General features: G+C 43.8%; 1 protein-coding gene across 20 annotated transcripts in view; it reads left to right on the top strand.

The window, feature by feature from the left end:
• The window catches only part of MAGI2 (membrane associated guanylate kinase, WW and PDZ domain containing 2), a 1,189,595-nt gene that overhangs the window by 994,874 nt on the left and 170,173 nt on the right, over positions 1-24,548 (top strand). For 19 of the 20 annotated variants that reach the window (XR_007354679.2, XR_007354680.2, XR_007354681.2 and 16 more), the window contains one exon: positions 14,377-15,012. The exons of the other annotated variant lie outside the window; for it this stretch is intronic. Coding sequence is in view for 16 of the 19 variants with exons in the window: in XM_048836471.2 (XP_048692428.1) it covers positions 14,377-15,012 (636 nt within the window). In the remaining 3 variants the exon portion in view is untranslated. The remainder of the gene's footprint in view (positions 1-14,376; positions 15,013-24,548) is intronic. 20 annotated transcript variants of the gene reach the window in all.

The raw sequence follows: 24,548 nt of genomic DNA, 5'->3' as shown, positions 1-24,548 counted from the left end.
CACAGGCAGTTACAATGACTTCTTTGTAGTTACCTCATGCTTTATCGTACAGTTAAGCCTTTAGGCTGGTGGGAGGCTGTCTGGGCTACTTTTCCCTCCTGGGAGCCATTACCTTGATAAATGTGATGCTGCATGTTCAGAAATAAAATACTATACGTTCAGAAACAAATGTGTTGTAAGTTTTGACCTTTTTTATACAGCAAAAACAGTTTTATTTTTACAATAGCCTTCACATGCAGTAATGCATTTCAAAGTGATCCTGAATAGCTGTTTCAGAGTAGCAGCCATGTTAGTCTGTATCCACAAAAAGAAAAGGAGAACTTGTGGCACCTTAGAGACTAACAAATTTATTTGAGCATAAGCTTTCGTGAGCTACATAAACGTGGTATACATTTTTGCCTTGCTCTTCAGATCTACTGATGTCCTGTCATGCGGTTTACTTGTGCCAGGTTTTTTATGATGATAAACTACTTCCTGTAAGGAAAGCCTAGACAAAATAGGCTTAGTTAGTCAGTAAATAAAAAGCTTCCTTAGAAACAGGGCCTGTTTTCCATTTTATCAGGTCTCTCCTGCAAATTATACATCACTTTTTGTTTAAAATTCATTATATTTTTGCAAGGTGGCAGCTTTACCATCCATTTTATGCTATCAGATTCTTGAAGTGAAAAAACTGGCTAACTAGGCAGACTGTATGCCTGCTCATTGGAGCTTTGCAATATATCTTCTTTTTTTATTGCTTTACTTAGCCTTAATCTGCAATTTTTCATGTTTACCAGATCAGCAAATAATCAGAGTCTTTAGATTCTCTCTGAATTTATTTTATTCTTCCTTTCCAAAAGAAAAAATTAAATACATCTATTTAAATAGCTCTTACCACTATATGCAACATACAAAAGAAATGTAAATAGTTTCTTCGACTAATCCACATCTGCCTGACTGTAATTACCGGATGCATGCTGGTTAAGCACAAAATTTTTAAAAGCCAGCTTTTTAATTAGGCGCATGCATTGGGTCAGAGTAAACTGGAGTAAAATGGAGTTCTACTAAAAAAATTGACTGTATAAAATGGCACCTGCTTATTTAACAGATCTGATTTTAGCATGTATTTAAAATCACCTCTACTTACCTGAGTGGGGAGGGGGGGAGGAGGAAACGAAAGGTTTTACTTTTTTTTTTCTTTTACTCCTGTTAGCCCCCCAGAGCAAGCAAACTGGGAGGGTGAACTAGATTCTATCCTGCCTTGTACATCAAGAGTTCCAGTTGCAGGGCCAAATTTTATCCTCAGTTATATATGTATGCTATAAACTTCTGTAACCTTATTGGCTTTAGTGGGGTTGCGCAACTGTAATTAAGAGCAGAATTATTCCTGTGCAATCTTTAATATAATGCCTGGTCTACACAAAAAAGTTAGGTCAACCCAGATACATCACTCAGGGGTGTGAAAAATCCACAGTCCTGAGCGACATAATTAAGCCAACCTAACTCCCATGTAGACACTATTAGGTTGATGGAAGAATTCTTCCATCAACCTAGTTAACTGCCTCTCAGGGAGGTGGATTACCTGTACTGACAGGAGAACCCCTCCTGTCAGCATAGGTAGTGTCTACACTGAAGCTTTGTGAGGCTCTCTCGATGGGCAGGTGTGACCGAAAGCATCCTTGTATTCACATGCTACATATGATTGTAATAATCCACCTGGTGAAGTATCATTTGAAAACTCATAACTCGCTGGTCAATAGTATTGTGGTGAATTGTAGGTAGCAACGTTCTATGTAAAGTAATGAAATCCTCAAGTGTGGTGTTCTTAGCATGTGTTCAAAACCACACAGCTCTCTCCGGGCAGAAGTATCCTGAACAAAGAAATGTGTGTTTACCTCATTTTACATATAGGTAAGTCTGCGAGTCTGTCACAGAGGTAATGGAAGTCATGGATTCCGTGACCTTTGTGACTTCTGCAGCCGCAGTTGCTGGCTCAGGGGCTGCACAAGCCAGGCAGCCCCTGGGCCAGCACAGCAGCAGTTTGGGTGTGTGGGAGGGGGCAGAGGGTTGTGGGGGGCTTACCTCAGGATGGGGAGCTCCCCAGCTCCCAAGGCCCTGCAGCTCCTAGGTGGCAAATGGGTCAGGGGGGATTCCGCACTGCTGCTCGTGCCCACAGGCCCCACCCACAAAGCTCCCACTGGCTGTGATTCCCAGCCAATTGGAGCTGCAGCAGCCGGCGTTTGTGGCGAGAGCAACGCACGGAGCCCCCTGACCCCTCCACCACCACCACCTCCCCCAGCACCCAAGGTACCCATGGACTGCCCCCCCAGAGAGCACCCACCTGCACCCCCAGCCCATTTTAGTCACAGGTATTTTTAGGAAAAGTCATGGACAGGTCACGGGCCATGAATTTTTGTTTACTGCCCATGACTTTTACTAAAAATACCCGTGACTAAAATCTAGCCTTACATATAAGTAGTAAACTGGGTCCTCAAGATAGCAGGAAGAGGAGATGGCAGGACACAAAGCAAATTTGCATTTCAGCAAACATGAGTGAGAAGGAAGAACATGGAGCATCCTATATCACCATAGTCCATGTTGCCTTCTTTTCTGTTTGAACAAACTTTGCTTTGAAGGGTAACCCTCAGAAGAATCCACCTCAAAAGTCACCTGGACTATAAAAGAAAGGGGCAGAAAACCCCAAGGTATCTCTCTCCCTATCTCTCTGTGTCACCTAAGAAGACAAAGGAACCTGCCCTTTGACTTTGGGCCTGGGAGGGGGAGTTCTTGATCTGAGAATTTGATCAGCCTTGTTGCTGGGATCACCTGGTAAGAATTTTACCTTGAACCAAGTCTCTCTTGTTAAGTTGTAGCTACTAGAAAGCGTTGTATCTTTATTTCTCTTGTAACCTTTCTGACTTTAATGCCTTGTGCTTGTAAAACCCCTGTTTTGGGGAAAATTCAGGATTGGGAGTGTGTTTGGCCCACCCTGCAAGTAGTAACCACCCTGCAAGTACTGCTGACAAGTTGCCGGGGTCAGAACTGCTGGGTCAAGGCTGGAACTATACACAGGTGTGCCCTGCATGCTGTTAAGCTGTATGTGAATGGCCCAGGTTAAGAGCTGCAACAGCAAAGCACTGTGAGGCACCCAAGGTTACAGGGCAGGCGGCGACACAACCTCTCATGGGTCTAGATTGCATGTGTCACAAGGTTTTCAGCCAGAGGCAAATATTAGTGCAACAAAAGGTACTTTGCTCTTTGAATCCAACTAGGAAAATAATGTTTGCCAACAGCTGTGGAAAAGGGTGGAGGCCACAGTGCAATGAAACATGACTATAGTGATCCGACTATAGTGCATCTTTGAGGCTGCATGAAACTTGATGTAGGTGCTGGCACACCTGCCATCCACAAGTTAGTAGCAACTTCGCAGCTACATAGAGATTGATGTCAGGAGATCGGTAGCTTTCTCATGTGGAGGAGGCCGAGAGCACAGGATTTCCATGCCAGTCGCAGAAGAACTATTCAAATATTCTGATGAGCCACTCGGTGTTCTATTTTAGCATCAAGCAGAGCTGATAGCACAGAGCTTCTTCATAGAAGCAGCCATGGATTTATGGATCTCTCAGCAGCTCTTTCCATTTCACTGTGCCTGTTTAATTTGATGGGTGACTGCAATAATATTGTCTATTAGATAGATCTGTTTTAAAGCTAATAGGAGGGTCTAAAGTTTTAAGTATACAGCTCTCTTCCAATCGATATCTGTTGCTTTTATAGATATGCACTCCTGGGAGATTATGGGCTGCACATTTTAGCAATTGATTCAACATTCATTTGTAAAAGAAGTAAGTTATACCTTGTTGTGGCAGGTACTTTTAATAGGCCAGTAGAAACAAATAGAAGGCATCCATCTTACTCTAAAGTCTCCCTTAACATTTGATTACAACTGAGGCATATCATTTCCTTTTAAAAAGTGATTAGTATTAGTAGGAAAAAGGACTGAGATTTTGAAAAAGGAAAATCAGGCCACTGATTTATGAGCCTAAATATGGATGTAGGAGTCTAGCTGTAATTACTTTTTAAAAACGTATCATAGAGACATGGGACAAGCTCTATAACCACATGATTATTTATAGTTGTTTGCTTGAGTGTAAATGACTGCCAGGTGCAACACCCAATGTGAGCAGACCGTGTCTACATTTCCTCATATTTTGATCTTCCACAGCATCTTAAAAAGCTATATCTGTTCAGGCAAACTTAAAGAATTATTTAAATGTAGGGCTAACTTCTGCTCTGTGACACCTGTAAAGTCACAGTAACTCCTCTAAAGCCAATGAACTAAAATCTGTAGTCACAACTATAAAATAGAGCAGAATCTGGCCCAGCAATGTTGGGAAAAGATAAGTACATGGCAACTGAGTGTGTGGCTAAGCACACTTTTTGAGTAAACCTGCTTCTCCTTTGTTTTTATTTTGTTAGTTCCAAAGCATATATAGTGTGTGTAGATCATTTTTTAAAAATTATTTTAAATATACAGTTTGGGGATGAGAGTAGGAACAGATAGATAGTTAGAGGGAGGCTGACCAGAAGAAGTGAATTGGAAATATATCTGAAAGAGGAGAGCACTACTACTTGATACACAGGAAGAGGGAGGCTGTCCCAGGCACTGTGGGGATGGTCAGGGTGAAAGAAGCAACAGAGATGTTAATTGGAGAAAAAGAAAGGGAGTATCAAGACAAATGAGTAGACGCTCAGGTATAAAAGCTAGGATTAAGAGCAAAGGAAATCTGAGAGGTAGGCAGGAGCAGAGTGGTACAGAGTTGCAGAGCCAAATTCAGAGGTGATGTGCATTGACTTAGGCCTGGTTTACACTACACATTTAGGTCGACATAAGGCAGCTTACTTCAATCTAATTATATCAGTGTACACACTACTGCCTTGTCTCGCCGATGTAAGTGCCCTACTACACCAATATAATAACTCCACCTCCGCAAGAGGTGTAGGCTTTATGTCGATGTAATTAGGGCCACACAATGTCTCTGCAGACAGTGTTACTTACATTGGCTGTTGACTGTTTGGCTCTCAGCGCCTCACACTGCCCCCTTCAGTCGGTGGAAGCACTCCTGGGGAGGACATGCACCACAGACAGAAGGAGGAAGTGTAGACATCAGCCACTGGAGTAATTACTCTGGTGGCTGTAAGTTGACCTAACATAGGTTGACTTAAGTCTGTAGTGTAATGTAGTCTACACTGGAGCTGGAGGTATCATTTCCAGCTCGGATCCACATACCTGCCCTAGCTCTGGTTGGGCCGGCATACTAAAAATAGCACTGTAGCCATGGCTGCATGGGCAGTGGGACAGGCTAGCTGTCCTGAGTACAATCCCTTCTGAATCCTTAGCTTCCATCAAAGCTAGCATAGGTATGTCTACCTGAGCTGGAAATTATATCTTCAGCTCCAGAGTAGAAATACCCTTTGACTCCATCTTACTCACTCAGTTCCTTATAGCTAGTATTTACACATGCGCTACCAAACTCAGAAGGAGGCTAAATTAGGGTAACATACAGACTGAGGAACCATAAGGAGGCGTACGTTAAATTAGAGTAGAAACCATATTAATTTGTGAGTAAATAGCATCACTTTTAACTCCCTTAGAGATTGGTGTAAGTAGCTCTAAGGGCTTGTCGACACTTGAAATGCTGAAGCAGCACTGCCAACACCGACAGGAGGGATTCTCCTTTTGGCAAAGGTAATCCATTTCCCCAACAGGCAGTAGCTAGGTTGATGGATCTACGCTGAGAGATGTGGATTTTTCACACCATTGAGCGATGTAGTTAAGCCAACTTTATTTTCTAGTGTAGACCAAGCCTCTGGCTGTGTAAAGGGAGACTAAGTTAACTTAAATATTATCTCTGAATTCAGATCTTTAAGTCCAGGGGACTCTGAATACATAAGTCAGTCTAGAGTGTCTAAATTGGCATAGCAGTGGCAGAGGGGACTGGAAGAAAGTGTAAGTTAAACAAACTCAGACTTCCTTAGACTCAGTTCTGAATTTGGCCCTTGGATTTTCAACCAGATACAGGAATCTGTTCTTATAGTGATGGACATGTGGAATCAGTGATGGAGTTGGAATAATGAACTCCAGCCTAGAAAAAGAAATGACCCTTCTAGAGAATCCTCTCCATACTCCTACTTCCCCTACCTTCCCCTTCAACAAGAGATCTAAGGAGACATGGGCAGGTCCTGCAGCTTGTGGGAGAGAGAGGGAGAGAGGGAGGAATGGCGAGGGCGGGGGGGAACTAAATGGGGAAGTGAGACTAATGAATTATATAGGTGTGTATGTAAACAACCTCCACCCATTTTCACATATCAAGCCTCAAAGCTAGGCAAATGTTGAGGCTTGGTGCAAATGTTTTGCAGAGCCCTAATGAGAACTCCTCACCCTGGGAATGATTGTGATATCAGGAACCAGACTATGGCTCACTGAATGAATCACTGTGGTAGAATAAGCTAACTAAAAAGGAGAATGCTGCTATCTTTGTCCAAATGTACCAGTTATTATTACTAGCAGTAGGAGAGGAAATGCAGGAAAGATAAATGACACATTACTAGTCTTTCTAAAATATATTTTTAAACTTTGCCTGATTATGACATTGGCTCTTTAATGCTGACAAACAGTGCCTCTTGCTGCCAAATGCTGTGCTTCTCCACTGAGCAAACATTGCTCGCTCTGTGTTAGTTTTGTCATGTCACAAGGACCCAGGAGGCATGAATTTGAGATTTATGATGAGCAAACCTCAAAAGGTCTGGAAACTGGGCTTGGTTTGGAGGAGCTCCTAAAGCTCAGAGGTTTATCTAAATTACCTGAGATATTATCCTCCTTCAGCCTGTACCTCTTCTCCTGTCCCTCTGGGTATGGGTACGGTCACATTCAGCTAATTTTTCTGGATTGGACTCAATAATTCATTCCTCCATTCAGTGTTTCTCCCCCGGCCCTTGCTTTGCATCTCCACTTTCTCAGCCTTCAACATTCCCTTCTCCATATGATCTTGTAACATGGACACCGTGAGTCTCAGAAGGTTTAGAAGTCACTGCTGCATCAAATGTTATCTTCAGATTGCATTAACTCCATGACTTTCACATCACAAAGGCAATCCAGAATACAAAAGGGCAGCTGACCCAGCAAAGACCACACAGTCTTGTGCAATCTTGTGGTGATTGGTTTTGGTCCGGGTTTTTTCACTGGGGGGAAGATAGGGGATAGATAGATTCTGGAAATGGGGATTCTTATCCAAACCTTTCAGATTTGGTTCTGAATTTTGGTTGAATTTTTCTCGAGTTGTTCTTTTCCCTGGCAGTTTTGCCCACTGCTGAATTAGCCAGTATGGTTTCCTAGTTTATGAAGACAATATTATTTTGAGGATTAGATTGTGACTAACCCTGCATGCATGCGTAAGGGGAAGAAGATGGCACAAGATGATTTCCCTGCTCCTGTGGAGTAAATAGCCTTAATCCAAAGCCCTTCACTGCCTGAGCAGGAGGATAAAAAGAGAGGAGGAATGAAAACAGGGCCATGACCACCACATCTCTGTGCACTGGTCAGCATTCTGGAAAGGAAGAAAAAGATGCATTGATACAACAGTTACAAGGGGGCTGCTCTGGCCCTCGCTACTTGGAAGCATTTTGCCTGACTCTAGAATCTTGCAGAGGGAAGTTCTCACCTGAACGGTACTATGTGCAACAGTTGCAGAGCCAGATATTAGAACAGAAAATTCTATTCATGAGAATTTTGTAAACTTTCACAAATAAGGTGGATGGAATGGGTAATACGGAATTATTTCCAGAACAGTTCTAATAGGATTTGAAAAGATCTGTCCATATGAAAGAACAGTGCCCTTTTTTGTTTGTAAATTATTTTTATACAATGCTCTTCTTAATTGGAATGTGCTCTTTTAGGAGAGCTGCTTTAACAATACATATACTTGGAAATCATCTTAGTAATGATAATAAATTGTAATGACTTAGGGATAATTGGGACAATATTAGCTGATAATGGGGATGCACTGGGCCAGCTCCTAGTATCTAAGTGGTGCTTAAAGGGACACTTGAACATGTCAACTTGCATTTTTTGAGCTGACTAATTAAAAATATACATTCTGATATTATTTGTATTATGGTGGCATCTAGAGGTCCACAACTGAGATCAGAGCACCATTGTGGTAGGACAGAAAAACAGAGAGGCAGTCCCTGCCTCAACTTGAAGTCTAGAGGCAAGACAGCTAAAGGGTTGGATGGGAAATAGACACAGAAAGACAACATGATTTTCCTATTGTCATGCAGCAGGCCAGTGGTAGAGGCAAGGAATAGACCAAAGTCTTCTGACTTCTAATTCAGTTCCTTGTCCATTAGACCATACATGGAACAAACTCAGGACCAGTGCATAAGCGTGATACCATCATGCTAGTTCATGAAACAGGAAGTACAGTTGAGAATCAACAAAACTATGAAACTGACTCTACACAACGTGCTGTCAATGCACAGAGTCAACAAACTGGAAAAAACCCAAAGAATATTTGTTTTTTCTAGTTACTTTCACTAACAACAATGTTAGGTGTTACTTGTAACAACAGCAGGTACAAACATATCTGACAGAATGGTGACTTTCAAGTTAACTGTCTCTTTAATCATGTGTTAGATATGTGACAGTCAAAGTCTGATCTCTTTTATAAAGTAGGTTGCAAATAAAGATTAAAGCAAGAACTAGATCACAAATAAAGATGAAATACAGCAATTGTCACTTTTATTCAGTACAGTATTTTGTTTACTTAATTTCTAAAAGGTCAGATTTAAAACTATAGTGTGCAGCATCTGTGTAAGTGAGCATCATCTCTGTTCTCGCAGAGCTTCCTATGCATTTCTGTATAACTAAACTTCATCTTTCAACCTGTATTTTAAGATGCACATTCATGCAGTATGTGTCATTCTCTGCATATTATTCTCAAACATTTAAACAAAATCTGTCAGCATTTGCGTGCTTGGCCCCCCTTTGAAGAAATCTCTACATGAATTACCACTTATGCATGTGAATTTTAAAAGTATGCAATTAACTGCTGTCAGGTTGTTAGTCTGATCACGTGTGAACTGACCAATTCATTTTTACATACATAATATTCTTTCCTTTCCCTGTAGTGGCATCTCGTTTTTTCCCTCCACTCACTTGATTAGATCTGTGATGAGGGTGCTTCCAGGAAACAATTTCATACATTAATTGAAAGCAATTCCAGTAGCAAAAAAATTTTTAATTTAATTACTGAATCTTGAGGTACCATTAAAACATAAAATTGATAGTGCATATTATTTTAGCTCAAATAATTAAGCTATGTATCTGGCAGTGAACCTAGAGCTATCATAGTTTATTGGTACATAACTTAATTGCAGAAAAATAAAAATATTGTCACTTACAACACAACTGTAGCTTGATAATTATTCTGACCACATAGCCATTTTCTGTGTTATAAAAGATGCATGCCATTTTAGCTTTATTGAAGGCGGAAACAAAAATAGGCTAGTAAGTACTTTGGCTATTGTGTGGACAAATAAGTTGCTATTTATTTTAATCCAGGCTCTGGCCTGTAGGTTCTACCATAATATGAATATTTGTTGATAATCACCAATATATTGACTAGTCCTGGTCATGGGAAGACACCTAAGTCAACTGAAACTTATTTTGAACTATTTTTCTTCGGTAGAAAAGGGCTGCTGCATGAGCAGAGTGGAGACCCATGAACCCAATGTTGACTGAAAGTGATGAGGCACAGTGGTTAACCATAAAAAGTTATCATTTGGCAATAGCTCGCACACAGTGATATTAGATAAACTTTTGCCTATACGTAGAATAGGAAATAACCAGAGTAACCATGTGATATGTGATAGCAAATGGTGACCTTTAAAGGCAATGGTAGAGTTCCCATTCAATGCAGGATGATTATTTCTCACACAGAAACTTACATGCCCTGCGAACTTTTAGCCCATCGGCATCCACTCGACCCCTCCTCTAGACACAGACACCACAAAATCTGGTATTGTTCAGATTAAAATGTTCCTGACATATTCGTCCTTTTCCTAATTGTAACTGTCTAGTAATCCCATTCTGTCTCTGTCAAATCTGATACCAAAGTAGTGTATGTTAGATACAAAAGAGTAGATAGAGACTTCAGTAAAGAATTACATGAACAGCACAACTCAATGGCGCATCCAAGGAAAAAAATTAGTGGGTGTTTAGCACCCACCAGCAGGCAGCTTCTCCCCTCCACCCCAGCGCCTGCCAGTGGCCCCACCTGTCAACTCCTCCCCCTCAGCTGTTCAGCAGCATGCGGGAGGAGTTGGGGGAAGGGGGAGAGGAGGTGGAACTGGGCAGGAAGAGGCGGGGGAAGGGTGGGGGTATGGAGAAGGAGTGGAGTGGGGGCAGGGAATGGGGCAGACTGCGGGTTGAACGCCCCTGGGGCAAGGAGAAAGCCAGCACCTGTGGCAGGAGCCGTTTGGAAGAGCTGTGATTGTGATATGAGGAAATCTGGTGATTAGTTTGAGAAGCACCATAGAGCTGTGATTGTGCTATGAGACGATCTGGAGCTGAGTCCCATTTCCTCTCCCCCCACCCCCATGTGTATGATCAAAGGAAAGAGATTTTTACATACCTTGAGTTTCCAGAGTGCATAATTTCACTACCGAATTGTGTAGCATGTGCAAGTAGCAGTGCACTGTGGTTTTATTGCCAGGGGTATTATAGATAGTGAGAGGGGGATCTAAGCAAAGGTGCTGGGGGTCTGCCACATTCCTGGCTTGAAGCAGTTTCCATTATATACAGAGCTTACAGTTTGGTTCAATGGCTCTCAGCATCCCCACTATAAAAATAGTTCCAGCACCCCTGGATATGAGTGCAGTCTGTGGATTTAATGTTGGCTCGAGGAAAGTATAATTTTAGGTGGTATCCTGTGTCAGGGGTTCTCAAACTGTGGGTCCAGACCCCAAAGTGGGTTGTTACCACCTTTGAATGGGGTTGCCAGGGCAGGCTTAGACTTGCTGGGGCCCGGGGCTGTAGCCCAAGCTCCACTGCCCAGGGCCGAAGCCAAAGCCTGAGGGCTTCAGCCCTGGGCAGCACAGCTCAGGGTCCAGGCCCCGTGACTAGAGGCTGAAGTCCTTGAGCTTCAGCTTTGGCCCCCCTTCCCGGAGCCGTGGTGCTCAGGCTTTATTCCCCCACACAGGCAGTGGGGCTTGGGCGGACTCAGGCTTCGGTCCCCCTTCCTGGGGTCTGGTAGTAATTTTTGTTCTCAGAAAGGGGTCACAGTGCAATGAAGTTTGAGAACCCCTGACCTATGTGAAAGTGTAAAGAGCTTGTAAATAGGTCTGAGGTAAGTGTGGTATTCTGTTGGGGCCATAGGCTCAGTGTTCGAGCGTAGGGGAAGTGTAGGTGACACTTGACCACTTTAGTGAAAAGGCAGAGTGGGATTGTTCTGGGTGTACTGGGGCATCATTCAAAGAGGGCAGAGTTAAGATTGTGTGGGCATTTACCTTTAACTCTGTATTTCCTGGTTTTCAGAAGTTTGAGTTTTATAACCGTGACATTCTGGAAGGGCACAAGCTATCACCAGCAACCTTAACTCTGTGATAACAAGTTTTATGCCATTTAATTTCCTATTTACTTAAGCAGGAAATATTTGTTGTTAGCAGTTGGTGTTCATTTAGACAGTTGTAATCCTCACTCAGGTTTTCAGCTGATGTGCTGCTGTGGTTAGCTAATAATTAAAAGAGCTAGCTTTTATATAGTGTTTTTTATTAGTTAGATCTCAAAGAACTTTACATCATCATCCCCACTGTACAAAGGGGAAACTGAGGCAGAGAGAGGTTAAATGACTTCCCCAAGGCCAGCAGGATGCCAGTGGCACAGCTAGGAATAGTCCCAGTCCAGTGGTCTTTCCACTAGGCCACATGGTTGCTTATAGAATTTCCTCTGTGCACCTCCCTTCTCCTGTACATTTTGTTATAGTGGAGTAGAGATCATGGTTGTCCTTTGAAATGTTTGCAGTGAGTAGTTGCTTACAGGGCTGGTGAGAGAAATTTCATCCATGAAAGTCCCAAGCTCTTGGCAGTTTTATAGTACGGCAGTTACAGTAACTTTCAGCAGGTGAGAGAAGACTGGTATGTCTCTCTCCTTCTCCATTCTCTGCCACACGTAGCACCACACTCCCCACCCCACCAACATTTCCAGCTCCCCCTCCCTGCCCATTAAGCCATTAGTTGGCACTGTAAGAGCCATTAACATGTAAGTTGTTCCTTGCTGTCTCCTGCCCCATGCAGCAGCATACACATATCCAGGCAGCAGTTTACCAGAGGCCTGCACACTGAGCACAGACTTTCACTCCCAACACTAACTAACCTCCAGCTGGAACTCTTGCCCTGCTTCAGCCAGGCTTCCCCAGCCATGCCTCAGATCCACACAGTCTGCCCCTCCTCCAAACTGGGCCTCTCTCACACACCCCTGGCCAGTCCCTGATCTCAACCCTGCACATGGGGTGATATGTAACTATTCATTTTCTGGATTTTAGATGTATAAATTTGCATTACCTTCAGATCCCAGCTCACATGGAGGGGTAGGAGTGGGGCTTAGACACTGCCTGAGGAGCAGGGTCCTCCAGAGCACACAGTGGACCGGGAGAGGAGCTGAGAGCCCTACAGATCCCAGCACGCAGACCCCTAAACTTCTCTGCTATCCCAACCCTTCCCAGCTTCTCCTCTGCACTCCCCCTAAATCCTCCTCCTTATTTGAGCCCCCCACCCCTCTTCCCTTCCCTACCGCCCATTCCCATTTATCCCCCTCTCCATAATATTTTCCATCCCTCGCTGCAGACCCAAGCCTCTCTTCCCCTATTACCACCTACTCTTGCACCCCAATCATCCCTCCCCTCCCAGTGAGCATTCGCATGTGTAATTTATTTGCTTTTCAAAAATAGTTTCAGCGCCTTCTGAATATTCTGCTGTACTCAGATTACATTTAGCCAAAATGAATAATAAATATATAAAAACCTTGAGAGAGGCAGATTTTTCCCAGATGTTTACAGTTCATTCTCAGATTTCTTCCCAGAGTTGGTTCACACTTCATGGTTGCAGATTTTGAGAGATATTAAGTGGCTTATTCATCTAAATAAAATTCATCTCTGAAAAAGAGTACCTGATGGAGATGAATACAGCCTGAAACAATAGCTATGTGATGTGTGAACTGCCATGGCGTACACCCAGGAGGGAAATGTGGAGTTGACAGGTGCCCCTGCCCATATTCTGCCCCTGTTCCCATCACTCACCCCTTCCCGTCTCCTTTCCCTGTGTCCTACCCCACCTGCTAGCCCTCATCATCCCTGATCCCCCAACCCTTCTCATCCTATTCCCACCTACTCTTCCTCCTCTAATCATCCTCCCCTCCCAGCAAACATTTGCTTGTGTAATTTCTTTTCTTTTAAAAAGAATAATTTCAGCACCTTCAGCGCTGCCAATATTACATTTCCCCCCTTGACAGAATCAGATTGGAGTAATATTCCTGCTTTTTGTTTTGTTTTACTTCAGATTTCTGCTCTAGGTAGGATTTCAACTCTCAATACCGGGGGTGATGCTCAGATCCAATGACTGTGCCACGCCCTCAGAGTGTCTCAGGTCTTAGGCTGAAAACATAGTTTTCCAGATAGCTGGCCAGACTCTCTGCACATGCTCAGTATAATTCATTAGGTGTGATATTAAGAATGTGAAATTTACAACAGGCCTAACTGGGGAAGCACAATCTTTTTGAAATAACATTTTGATTTTCCTTCAAAGGGCTGGTGGAAGCCATGAGCTCTGTTGGGGTAACTTTGAGCACTGGGACTCTGGTGCAGTGATCTGAGCCCCGGTTTGATTTCCATCTGGGAGCCAAAAAAGGTTGCCAGAATCACTCAGCTTTAAGAAAGGGGGTTGGGACTGTATCTCCCTATTCCTTTGGTCAAATGTTCCCAGCTTTGGATCACTAATAGAACCTTACACCACCTAATTTTTAAGGCAATCTGAATAACCATGTAGATTGCAGAGCACGCAGACGAGCTGAGATTTAGACAAAACCCTTTAGTCTGAACCTTAATTATAGTAGAGCTGTTGCTCTGTTATAATTATTTCAGCATTGAACTACCCTTATTTATCTTTGTAGGCAGACAAATTGCAGCCTGGTATCACCTTTGGCCGATCTGAATATTGCTCTAATTGATTTTACTTTTTAGTAGAATTGTGATTTCCTATGTCTGATCTCATAAACAAATTCCATTCCTTTTGTGTCAATAGGAATTGAAGTTTTCTCATGTCATCACTATTTTTTTCTCTTTCTAGGTGATGTCATTGTCTATATTAATGAAGTTTGTGTCCTTGGGCATACTCACGCAGATGTAGTCAAACTCTTCCAGTCAGTTCCTATTGGTCAGAGTGTCAACCTGGTGCTATGTCGTGGATACCCTTTGCCCTTTGATCCTGAAGATCCTGCCAACAGCATGGTGCCACCACTTGCAGTAATGGAAAGGCCTCCGGTAGTGGTAAATGGAAGACATAACTATGAAACTTATTTGGAATACATTTCTAGGACCTCTCAATCTGTTCCAGATGTAACAGATCGACCACCACATCCCTTGCACTCCATTCCAGCAGATAGTCAGCTTGATAGCACATTCCCACCACCTGTTCATGATGATAATGTATCAATGGCTTCTTCTGGGGCCACCCAAGCTGAACTCATGACCTTAACCATTGTGAAAGGGGCCCAGGGCTTTGGCTTCACTATAGCAGACAGTCCTACAGGACAGAGGGTGAAGCAAATTCTAGACATTCAGGGATGTCCTGGTTTGTGTGAAGGTGACCTCATTGTTGAGATCAACCAGCAGAATGTACAGAACCTGAGCCATGCAGAAGTAGTGGATATACTTAAAGAATGTCCTGTTGGAAGTGAAACTTCTTTGATTATCCATAGAGGAGGTAAGTCTAGAAAGTCTGTACAATTACAAAAATGTATGTGAACAGTTCTAAATGATGGGAACTACTTATCCTTGTGTACTGGATTGGAAATGGGAGGAAAATGTGCATATATAATAAGTACTGTAGGCAAAAGGTAACCATTTATTGTACATCCTTTTCTGCGTTTTGAAGCTGTAAGCATACGTCAAAATCTCCCTCTCTGTATAAGTGTAACACACTCTCCAAGGCATCCCAGGCCCTTTTAGCATTTAATAGTTTGGATGATGGTTGCCTGCAAGTTCTTAGGGTAATAAGACTGCAATAAGACTTCCTCCACGGGCCCATGTCAGCTGACTTGGGCTTATGGGGCTCAGATTGCAGGTTATAAAATTGCAGTGTAGACATTCGGGCTCAGGCTGGAATGTCTACACTGCAATTTTATAGTTCCGTAGCCCAAGTCCTGTGAGCCCAAGTCAGCTGACATAGGCTAGCTGTGGGTGTTTTATTACAGTGTAGACATACCCTAAGGGTCCCAACCCATCGCACTGCAAGGTTTAAGTATAACCCAGATGTGTTAGTTAAATCAAGGAGATCAAAATCAGAACTTTATCAAAACTTAAAAGTATACTGTCAAGTTTGCTAGGCCATTTGACCTAAATTTTTCCTTCATTGAAAAACTGATGTACAATCGTTGTTTATTTTTGCCCCAAAACTAAAACTGTCAGTGTGTTTTTTGTGTATTTAAAAAATAGCAGCTCCATGTTCATGAGCAACCCTATAATAATAAACCTGTGTATGTTCTATTGGGGGAGAGAGGGTAGAATAGTCTGTAAGACAACAATAGTAAGAACCAATTATTTTTAATAATCATAGAATCATAGATACCTGTATGGCAACCTTTAATTTCTTTACTTTTAAAATTTTAGTATAACAGATTTATTTTTCCTGATTTGTTAATCCTAATGATAAACATCCAATGGCTATTTGTAAAAACATAAACTGAAGACTAGGACTGGTCCCTTTAATTAAAGTACACCAGTGGAAATGATAGCACTTACTCTAAATTAGTAATCCATATTCACATGTCATTAGATGTGCATTGCTCTGTGCTGCAAAACAAATAGATTAATGAAAAGTATATTTATAATTTTCCTTTTTTAGAAGCAGGAGGATAAGAAGTGAAATAAGTATTAATGTATGCAAATGACAAAAGTTAACTCAGTTAAAAAAAAGTAGAATTAGAATTCCAAGGCCTATAAAGCCTAGTGCAAATCATGCCAGAGAAACCTGATTATTTTTTCTCAAATTACCAAATTAATGGATGGAGAAAATTTAGGGAGATTTAATATATGTAGGCTTCAGCTAAGCAATTGCTACAGTGTACCTCTCAGAATCATCCATGAAAAATTAATTGCCATTAGATTGAATGTGACATCTATTGCATGGAATGAAAATTAACTGAAAGACTGAGCAAAAGTAATGGTAAACAGCAATATATGAACTTGAAGGGAGCAAGTGATGACCAGGAGGTGCTATAGTAGTTGGGTTTAGGTCTGGTTTTATTGAGCATCACTATTAATAAGCTGAAAGAGTCAGGATAAACCACACATTGTTTTAAGTGGCAGATGATGATAAATTAGGAGGTATTGGGTAGTGAGAAATAGTATAAAGGGAACTAGAGATGTTAGAATTACAACAAAAAAGAAAAGGAGGATTTGTGGCACCTTAGAGACTAACAAATTTATCTGAGCATAAGCTTTCGTGAGCTAAAGCTCACTTCATCGGATGCATTCATTGGAAAATACAGTAGGGAGGTTTATATACACAGAGAACATGAAACAATGGGTGTTATGATACACACAAAAAAGGATTTACCACAGAAAAAATGCAAGCTAACACTTCTCTGGGGGAAAATTATCCAAAATATACATCTTCAATGGAAGAAGAGAGTGGAATATAGTGCTAGTGAACAGCAAATTAAATATGAGCTTATAATGCAATATAGTGGTTAAAATCTTCAAAGGCGATATACTGTGGCCCAGAAAGATGTTAGTCTTTCTCTCTCTGGAACTTACTCTTAGGCCTGGTCTAAACTAAGCTGTACATCAATCTAAATGAAGTAGGTTAAGTTATGTAATTCAATCTGGCATATTTTAAATCAATTTACAGGAGTATCTACACTATGCTATGTCAACGGGAGACACTCTCCCATCGACATGGCTTCTGCCTCTTGTTGAGGTGGATTACAAATATCAATGGGAGAGTGCTCTCCCATCAACTTAGTGCATCTTCACCATACCCACTAAATCAGTGCCACTGCATTAATGGCAGTGGCGGCGATTTAGCATGGTAATGAAGACATGCTCTTAGTCATTACTTTGACAAGCATGCATGCTATCCATCTTTTCTTCTGTCTATCAAGAGCTTGGCAAAGCAATGATGTAAAAGAGGACAACTGCCTACAAGTATTAGAAAGTGAACAGTGATGAACACCAAAGAGAGATAGAAGTTTTCAGCATAGTAGCAGAGATACAAGTAGGAGTCATGGGTCAAAATAAAACAAATGAAAATTTAGGTTGAATGTCAGGAAACACTGCCTAGTGCACATTCATTAGACTCTCAAAATGTCTCATACAGGAAATGGTGGTGTCCCCTATTGTTCTGAGTCATCCAAAGCAAAAATGGACAAAGCAATGGAGTAATTTAATTTGGGAAACAATCTTCTAGCAAGAGGATTATAAAATGTTATAATCTAACAGAAACGAGAGAGAAAGTTTCTGGAATAAAAATCGGTCTTTCCACCTCTTTGTTGTCCCAATATGAACAGAGAAACAGATTTTGTGACCAATTCAGATAAGATAACCTCAATGTGAAACACAGCCCTAGAAATATTTATCTAAACCTGCTATGATTCTAAAATATTTCATCTATGACTTCGATGAAAACAAGGCACACCTCTTCATTACTTTTTTTATGCCATCTTTATTTCTTTATTGGGTGCATGATGACAGTTGAAAGATAGCCTCATTTTATTTCATTGCTCTATGCATCATGTCTTTAGCGTCTCATTTTTACTATGACTAAGCATAATGTACTATTCTTATTTATGTTATTTGCTGGAAGACAGAGGTTGTGTGATGCATACACCTATTGGGGGCCTTATCAGTTATTCACGCATGTTGACCTAAGGCCTGATGATTGATGCAATGGGACAAGTACAGTTTCAGAAGCGACTTGTCTCTCACTCTCTGGTCAAAAAATCTTGTCCTTATTCTTATGTGAAAAGGGTGGACATTGCTTCACAGATATATTCACTACAGGCATCTTCTGGTGAGTTATTCTATGGCATTGGCAAAAGCCTTTTGCCCTCGAGCTTAGAAGATCAGTAGCATGGCCTTTTAATGAAAATAATAAAGTGGGGGGAGAAATGGTAGTATCCAAAATGAAGAGTTTGGGAAACCTTTGGGACTTCCTTTGGATCAACAGTGAGGAGTGTGAGACAAGTCAAAAAGAAGCCAGTGTTTGACCAACTGGAGAGGAGTAAGAACTCCTGATTTTCCTGTGTGTTCACCTTATTACTTCTAAACCAGCATTAGTAATTCATCTGTTTGTCTGATATTGTCATTTCACAGGTTTCCTACACCTCTAGAGAAAATGAGATAGATCTACCCCTGATTTTTTCCCGTAATACTAACAGGTGGCCAGGTCAGCACATGCCCATACAAGCTAATCTAAGGAAGTGTTGTGGTGCTGAGGGACCACAGAACTTTTTATCGAGTACAGTAGGCAGCCCAGCTGAGCTCCTTCCTGCCTGCAGTTAAAGCTCCTCTGCTCTTACCTCCTTGCTGACCAGTTCAGCTCTAATTCTAGCTGGCCAATCTACCAAATCCTTCCTACACCTACCTCAGAAGTGCAGCCCCTCTCTTGTCTTGGGGCAGGGAGGAGAAAGTCATCCAGCCCATTCCCTTGATGAGACATAAAAAAAGACCTGAGGTTGGGGGAGAGAATATTGAAGATAAAAAGAAACAAAACTTGACTTGGAGAATTAAAATCATGGTCCCCCTCTCCTTGCTGGAGGGTGAGGGAAAATGGGATGTCCTCTCTTCTGAGACAGAGAGGCAGCAGGTTTGTATATGTACGTGTGTAAAAGCATGGCAGAGTGAGTAGGGGAGGGAGTGCGTGAGAGACTGGAGAAGGAGACAAAAGAGAAAGCAGTGACAGACAGAGGGAAAAACAGAGCAGAGGGAAGTAAAGAGAATGTGGTGGAGAGAGAAAGAAAAATATTGAGAGACCATGACAAAGAAGGGAGAGAACACAGAGAAATAAAAGAGAGAGAATGGACTATTAACTCTGCAGAAAAGTTAGAATGCAGGAAAAGACACTGAAAGGGCAAAAGATTTTTGCAAGATACATGAGAACAAAGGGTAGATAAAAGGAAAAGCAGAAAAGGAAAAGAAGGGAAGAACAAAAACAAGACGGAGTAAGTATTTTATTCATTCATAGATATGCTAATGCAAAAATACTGAAAATCTTGCCTGATTTTTTTTCTCTATCTAAACACCCATCTGGCAATTGAGAGGAATCAGATTTTTTGGGCTGCACAAAAAATATTACCCAGATTGCTTGCACTCACCCATCCAGTTTTGCTCTGCCACCTTCCCTTCCGCATTCAGCTCACACCTCATGCTTCTCCTCTATAGCAACCTTCATGGAACATGGAGAGAGAAGTTCAGAATGCAGGAGGGAAGAGTTCAGAGGAGGCACCCAGAAGTCAGTATATGTGCACATGGATAGTATGTTAGCTGCAGCTCAAGCATCCGTGTAAATAGTTCTTAATAAAGCGCCAGCTTAGATTTAAAAGTGCAAAGTCTTTTCATGATGTTATCCAGTACACAGTACATAAAATATAGTGGCAGTGGTTAGTCTGATGAGACCTACAGAAAGGAAGAGCGTATGATTAACAAGCAAACAAAGCGGTATTTGGAAACAGCAAACAGGCAGGAATGAGGGACTGAGACCAACAGGAATGCTGATTTTCCAGGGGGGAAAAGCCTTGCACGAACATGGAAGCAAAGGAAGTAAGAACTTTGTCTGTATATATAGCTGACTGTGCGTGATAAAGATGAGAAAATGAAGGTAAAGAGTACAGGAACTCCTCACTTAAAGTCGTCCCGGTTAACGTTTTGTTGTTATGTTGCTGATCAATTAGGGAACATGTTCGTTTAAAGTTGTGCACTGCTCCCTTATAACGTCGTTTGGTAGCCACCTGCTTTGTCCACTGCTTGTGTAAGCGGGGGAATAGTCCCGCTATTGTGGGGAACTTTCCTGCTTCTGCACTACCCTGGTGAAGTGGGCGAGCGAAAGGATCTGAGTCATCGCTCCCACTTCCTTTACCCAGGGGCCTCCCTGCCCTTGAGGACTCCCCTTCCACTCTCCTTTCTGGCAGAGTCCTCGTAACCCCAACAACGCTGGGCCCAGGATTCCTGGGGGTCTCAACCCCGAACCCTGCTGTGGTCACCTAGGACAGGGGCTAGGGTGTCCCCACTCCGGGGTACTCTCTCTGCACTGGGCACTTCTCTGACCCACTGACCATTACATACAAGCAAGTTATTTAATCAACAACTAATTTTAAAAAGAATAAGGAAAAATGGGAAAGGTTAAAGGAAACACATCACCCCGCTCTGTGGCAGGGAACATCACAAGCAGTGTCTCTGGAATGTCAGGGCAGTTCACAGTCTGTTCCTTGTATGTCCCAGGCCTTCTTCTCAGGCTCTGGCTGTGCTGCAGGGATGCTGTGGGTTGGACACTTGCTCTGGTGGTGGCCACACGCTCTCAGGCTCTAAGTGGTAGGACCCTTCTTCTCAGTGTCGCCCCCGCCCTTTCGGGGTTACGATCCAAGCCTGGCCTGCAGAGCCTCTTGGCTGAGGTGTCTCCCTGTGCTGGGCCCACTGCCCAGGGTCCCCCTCGCTCTCTCTAGCTGCTCACCGCACCCAGCTCCGGACTGCTCCAGCCTCAGCTCCACCACCCTGTCTCTGCACTGCTGCTGCTCTGCCTCCAGCTCCCTGGGCTGCTTCTTTGGCCCCTCTGGCTCTGGTTGCTACAGCTCTGCTCCCAGGGCAAGTCTGCTCTGCAGGCTGCTTCTGTGACTCTGCTCCCAGCACTGACCTGCTTCGTGGGCTGCTTTTCTGGTCCCTCTGGATCTGGCACAGCTCTGCTCCCCAGCTTAGCTTCGGCCCCTGCTTTCTCCTTAGCTCGGCCCCACTCTGTCTGATCCAGGCAAATCCAGCTCACACGGAGGATGGGACCTCCCTCTCCTCCTGACTCCCTGATTAGCCTGCTCACCCTGTCATTCAGGCTGACCTGGAGCATTGGCCTCTCCCCATTGTTCCTGGGGGCTGTCAGTCTCAGGGTCCTGATTCCACATCGACCCTTGCCCCTTTTTAGTACTGGGAGCTAGCAACTAAAACACCCCCAGTGAATGTTAGTAAGGGGGCAACAGTCCCCTTACACTTGCAGGAAGAGCAGCCCATTGGAGCTAGCTGGTGGGGGCTTGGAACCAGGGTGGACTGGCAGCCTCCCTATCAGCTCCCCACTCCCCTAAGTTCCCTGTGCAACAGCCGCCCAGCAGGCTATCAATTACCAGCAGTTCAGCTCTCCCTCCCCGCACTGCCATGTGCTGCTCCTGCCCTCTGCCTTGGAGCTGCTCCCTGAGACTCCTGCTTGCTGTGTGGGCAGGGCAGCTGCAAGGATGTTTCACGCCCTAGGTGAAACTTCCACCTTGCGCCCACCCCTCCACCCCGGGAGCCCTGCGGCAGCGCCCTACCCCCCCCCCACCCTGAGGCACCCCCGCTGCGGCAGCTCCCCGCCCTGAGGCAGCTCCCAGCCACCACCCCTCCACTCCCCTCGGCCTGGGGAGCTGTGCGGCAGCTCCCCGCTGCCCCCTCCCTCCCCTTGGCCCAGGGAGCCGTGCGGCAACTCCCCGCCACCCCCTTGGCCCGGGGAGCCGTGCGGCAGCTCCCCGCCCCAGCTCACCTCTGCTCCGCCTCCTCCCCGAGCATGCTGCCGCCGCTCCATTTCTCCCACCTCCCAGGCTCATGGCGCCAATCAGCTGTTTGGCGCCACCAGCCTGGGAGGGAGAGAAGCAGAGTGGGGCGGTGTGCTCAGGGGAGGAGGCGGAGCAGAGGTGAGCTGGGGCGGGGAGCATTTCCTCTGCGTGTTGCCCCCCCCGTTACTTGCTCCCCCCCGTTACCTCCCCATGCCCCCCACCCCAGCTCACCTCCGCTCCACTGCCTCCCCAGAGCGCGCTTTTGGCCACCCCCAACCTCTTGGCACCCTAGGCAACCACCTAGTTCGCCTAGTGGTTGCACCAGCCCTGTGGGGGGTGGGAAGAAGAGGGGGCCTAATGTCAGGGTGCCCCCCTCCCCCCTGCTCCTGCACCCCGCTTACCCCATCTTCCATAGAGCAGGGGGGCACTGACGGAGGGAGCTGTGGTTGGGTCTCAGCTTGCTGATCTAATTAACAAGGCAGTATACTTCTGACCCCACTCTTCATACTTAAAGGGAAAATGCACATCTCTATCAAACACACACAAGGTGTTTGTCTCTGTCTCTGACTGCCCTCCCTCCTTTCCTGCTGCCTTGTAGAGTGTGAGAGTTAACCCTTGAGGGCTCAGCCAACTGCTAGTTCATCATTTAGCAGTAAGGCATTCCCTGGGCAATATCCCACCCTCTGACTCCTCCACCTCAACCAAGCTTCATAATCATCATCACTGTGTACCAATATTAAATTGTTTGTTTAAAACTTATACTATGTGTGTGTGTGTGTATATATATATATATATATATATATATATATATATATATATATATATAGTCTTTTGTTTGGTGAAAAAAATTTCCCTGGAACCTAACCTCCTCATTTACATTAAGTCTTATGGGGAAATTGGATTCGCTTAACATCGTTTCACTTAAAGTTGCATTTTTCAGGAACATAACTACAACGTTAAGTGAGGCGTTCCTGTATAGATATATAATTGAGGGGAAGGACAAGAATTGGATGCCAGGAATAATGCTGAAAACACTGGAACAGTTGATAAGAGTGTTTAATGGGTGACCTCGGACAGAATAAACCAGTACAGAGATACTCTGTTTTTACCTGAGACCAAGAAGTAGAAGAGAGAATAGATACTTACATTACAGAACTGATAATTCAGGCATCTATGTGTAACTTTGGAGATATTGAAGATTCCCTAATTAAAGACAGGATCATTTGTGAGACACATGAATCCAGCTTACAGGAGAGGTTGTTACAAGAGTCAGCTCTAACCCTAGAGAAATGTCTCCTAGATAACAATGTCTGCTCAACAGTCCAGGGAAAGGCTCATAACAATAACAGCCACTAGTACAAAACAAGTACACAGGCTCAAGCTAAAGGAACCCAGGAAGCAGGACAGAGAGAGACTGACTAAGAATGCAGTGTACATACTGTGGAAAACAACATGAAAGGTGTAAAGAAAAATGCCCACCCTCTGGGCAATGGTGCAAAAGGCATTAGAAATAGAACCACTTTATGTCCCAATGCTGCAGCTACCCCAGGAAGGAAAATGCAGCAGTACATGTGGTAACTCGGGTAACTAGAGACATCCAACGAAGAGGAGGGTAACTGCAGTGTCACTTTAGCAGATCCAGAGACTCTCATTGAACATGCACTGCAGAAGAAGGCACCTGGCCATTCAACTGCTTATTTGCAACTGCTATTAGATCAACGACCAGTTCAATTCTAGCTGGATTGTGGAGTCAGCTGAAATGTAGTCCCAGCAACACTGATAAGCATTAACATTAGACTGGAGAAATGTGACCCAGTGCTGGTAATGTATCATGGGTTTCTTATTAACAGTCTGCATTTGCCACTGACCTCAGAATGGCTTTATTGTACAAGAGATGTTATCACTTAGAATTGATAGTAGTTCATACACAGGAGTTTCAGCCACCATGGGCAGCAGGACAGTGCAAGCCATGGATTTGATCATAATACAGCAACTTAACAGGCTTGCGCTCCCCTGCTCACAATCCACTGTGGACACAGACCATGGGAAGTCCCCCCTCAAGGGGTCTGACAGGCAGCAGCCTCATGGCTCCTGATTGGCTCCTTGCCCTATATAAACCTAAGTGGCATTCCAGGAAGTGTCTAGGCAACGGTGTGGATCTTCTGTAGCTGCCTTGGCCATTCCTGCTCCTGAACTCCTGGCTTTGATCTCAGCTTGATTTGGACTTTGCCTTCTGACCCAGACCCTGAAGCCGGATGTGGATTCTCACCCTTGGTCCTGACTGCCCTGACACACTGATGCAAAGCCAGAAGCCCATTGCATTGTCTGGATGAGCCCTGATAGATACAGAAAGGGAGCTACTGGCTGTGCTTTTTGGAATGGAACTATTCCATCAGCTTGCCTTTGGGCACTAGGTGAATGTGTAGTCTGATCACAAGCAGACTCCAGCACTATAGGGTGAGGATAAGGTACTGCCCAGGATAGTCACTGCTGGTGGCAGATACCCTGAGCA

This window comes from Caretta caretta, chromosome 1, assembly GCF_965140235.1.
Source record: "Caretta caretta isolate rCarCar2 chromosome 1, rCarCar1.hap1, whole genome shotgun sequence".
Taxonomy (NCBI): Eukaryota; Metazoa; Chordata; order Testudines; family Cheloniidae; genus Caretta; species Caretta caretta.
Note: the sequence above shows the minus strand (reverse complement) of the source record. Positions and strands in the feature narration are given on the sequence as shown.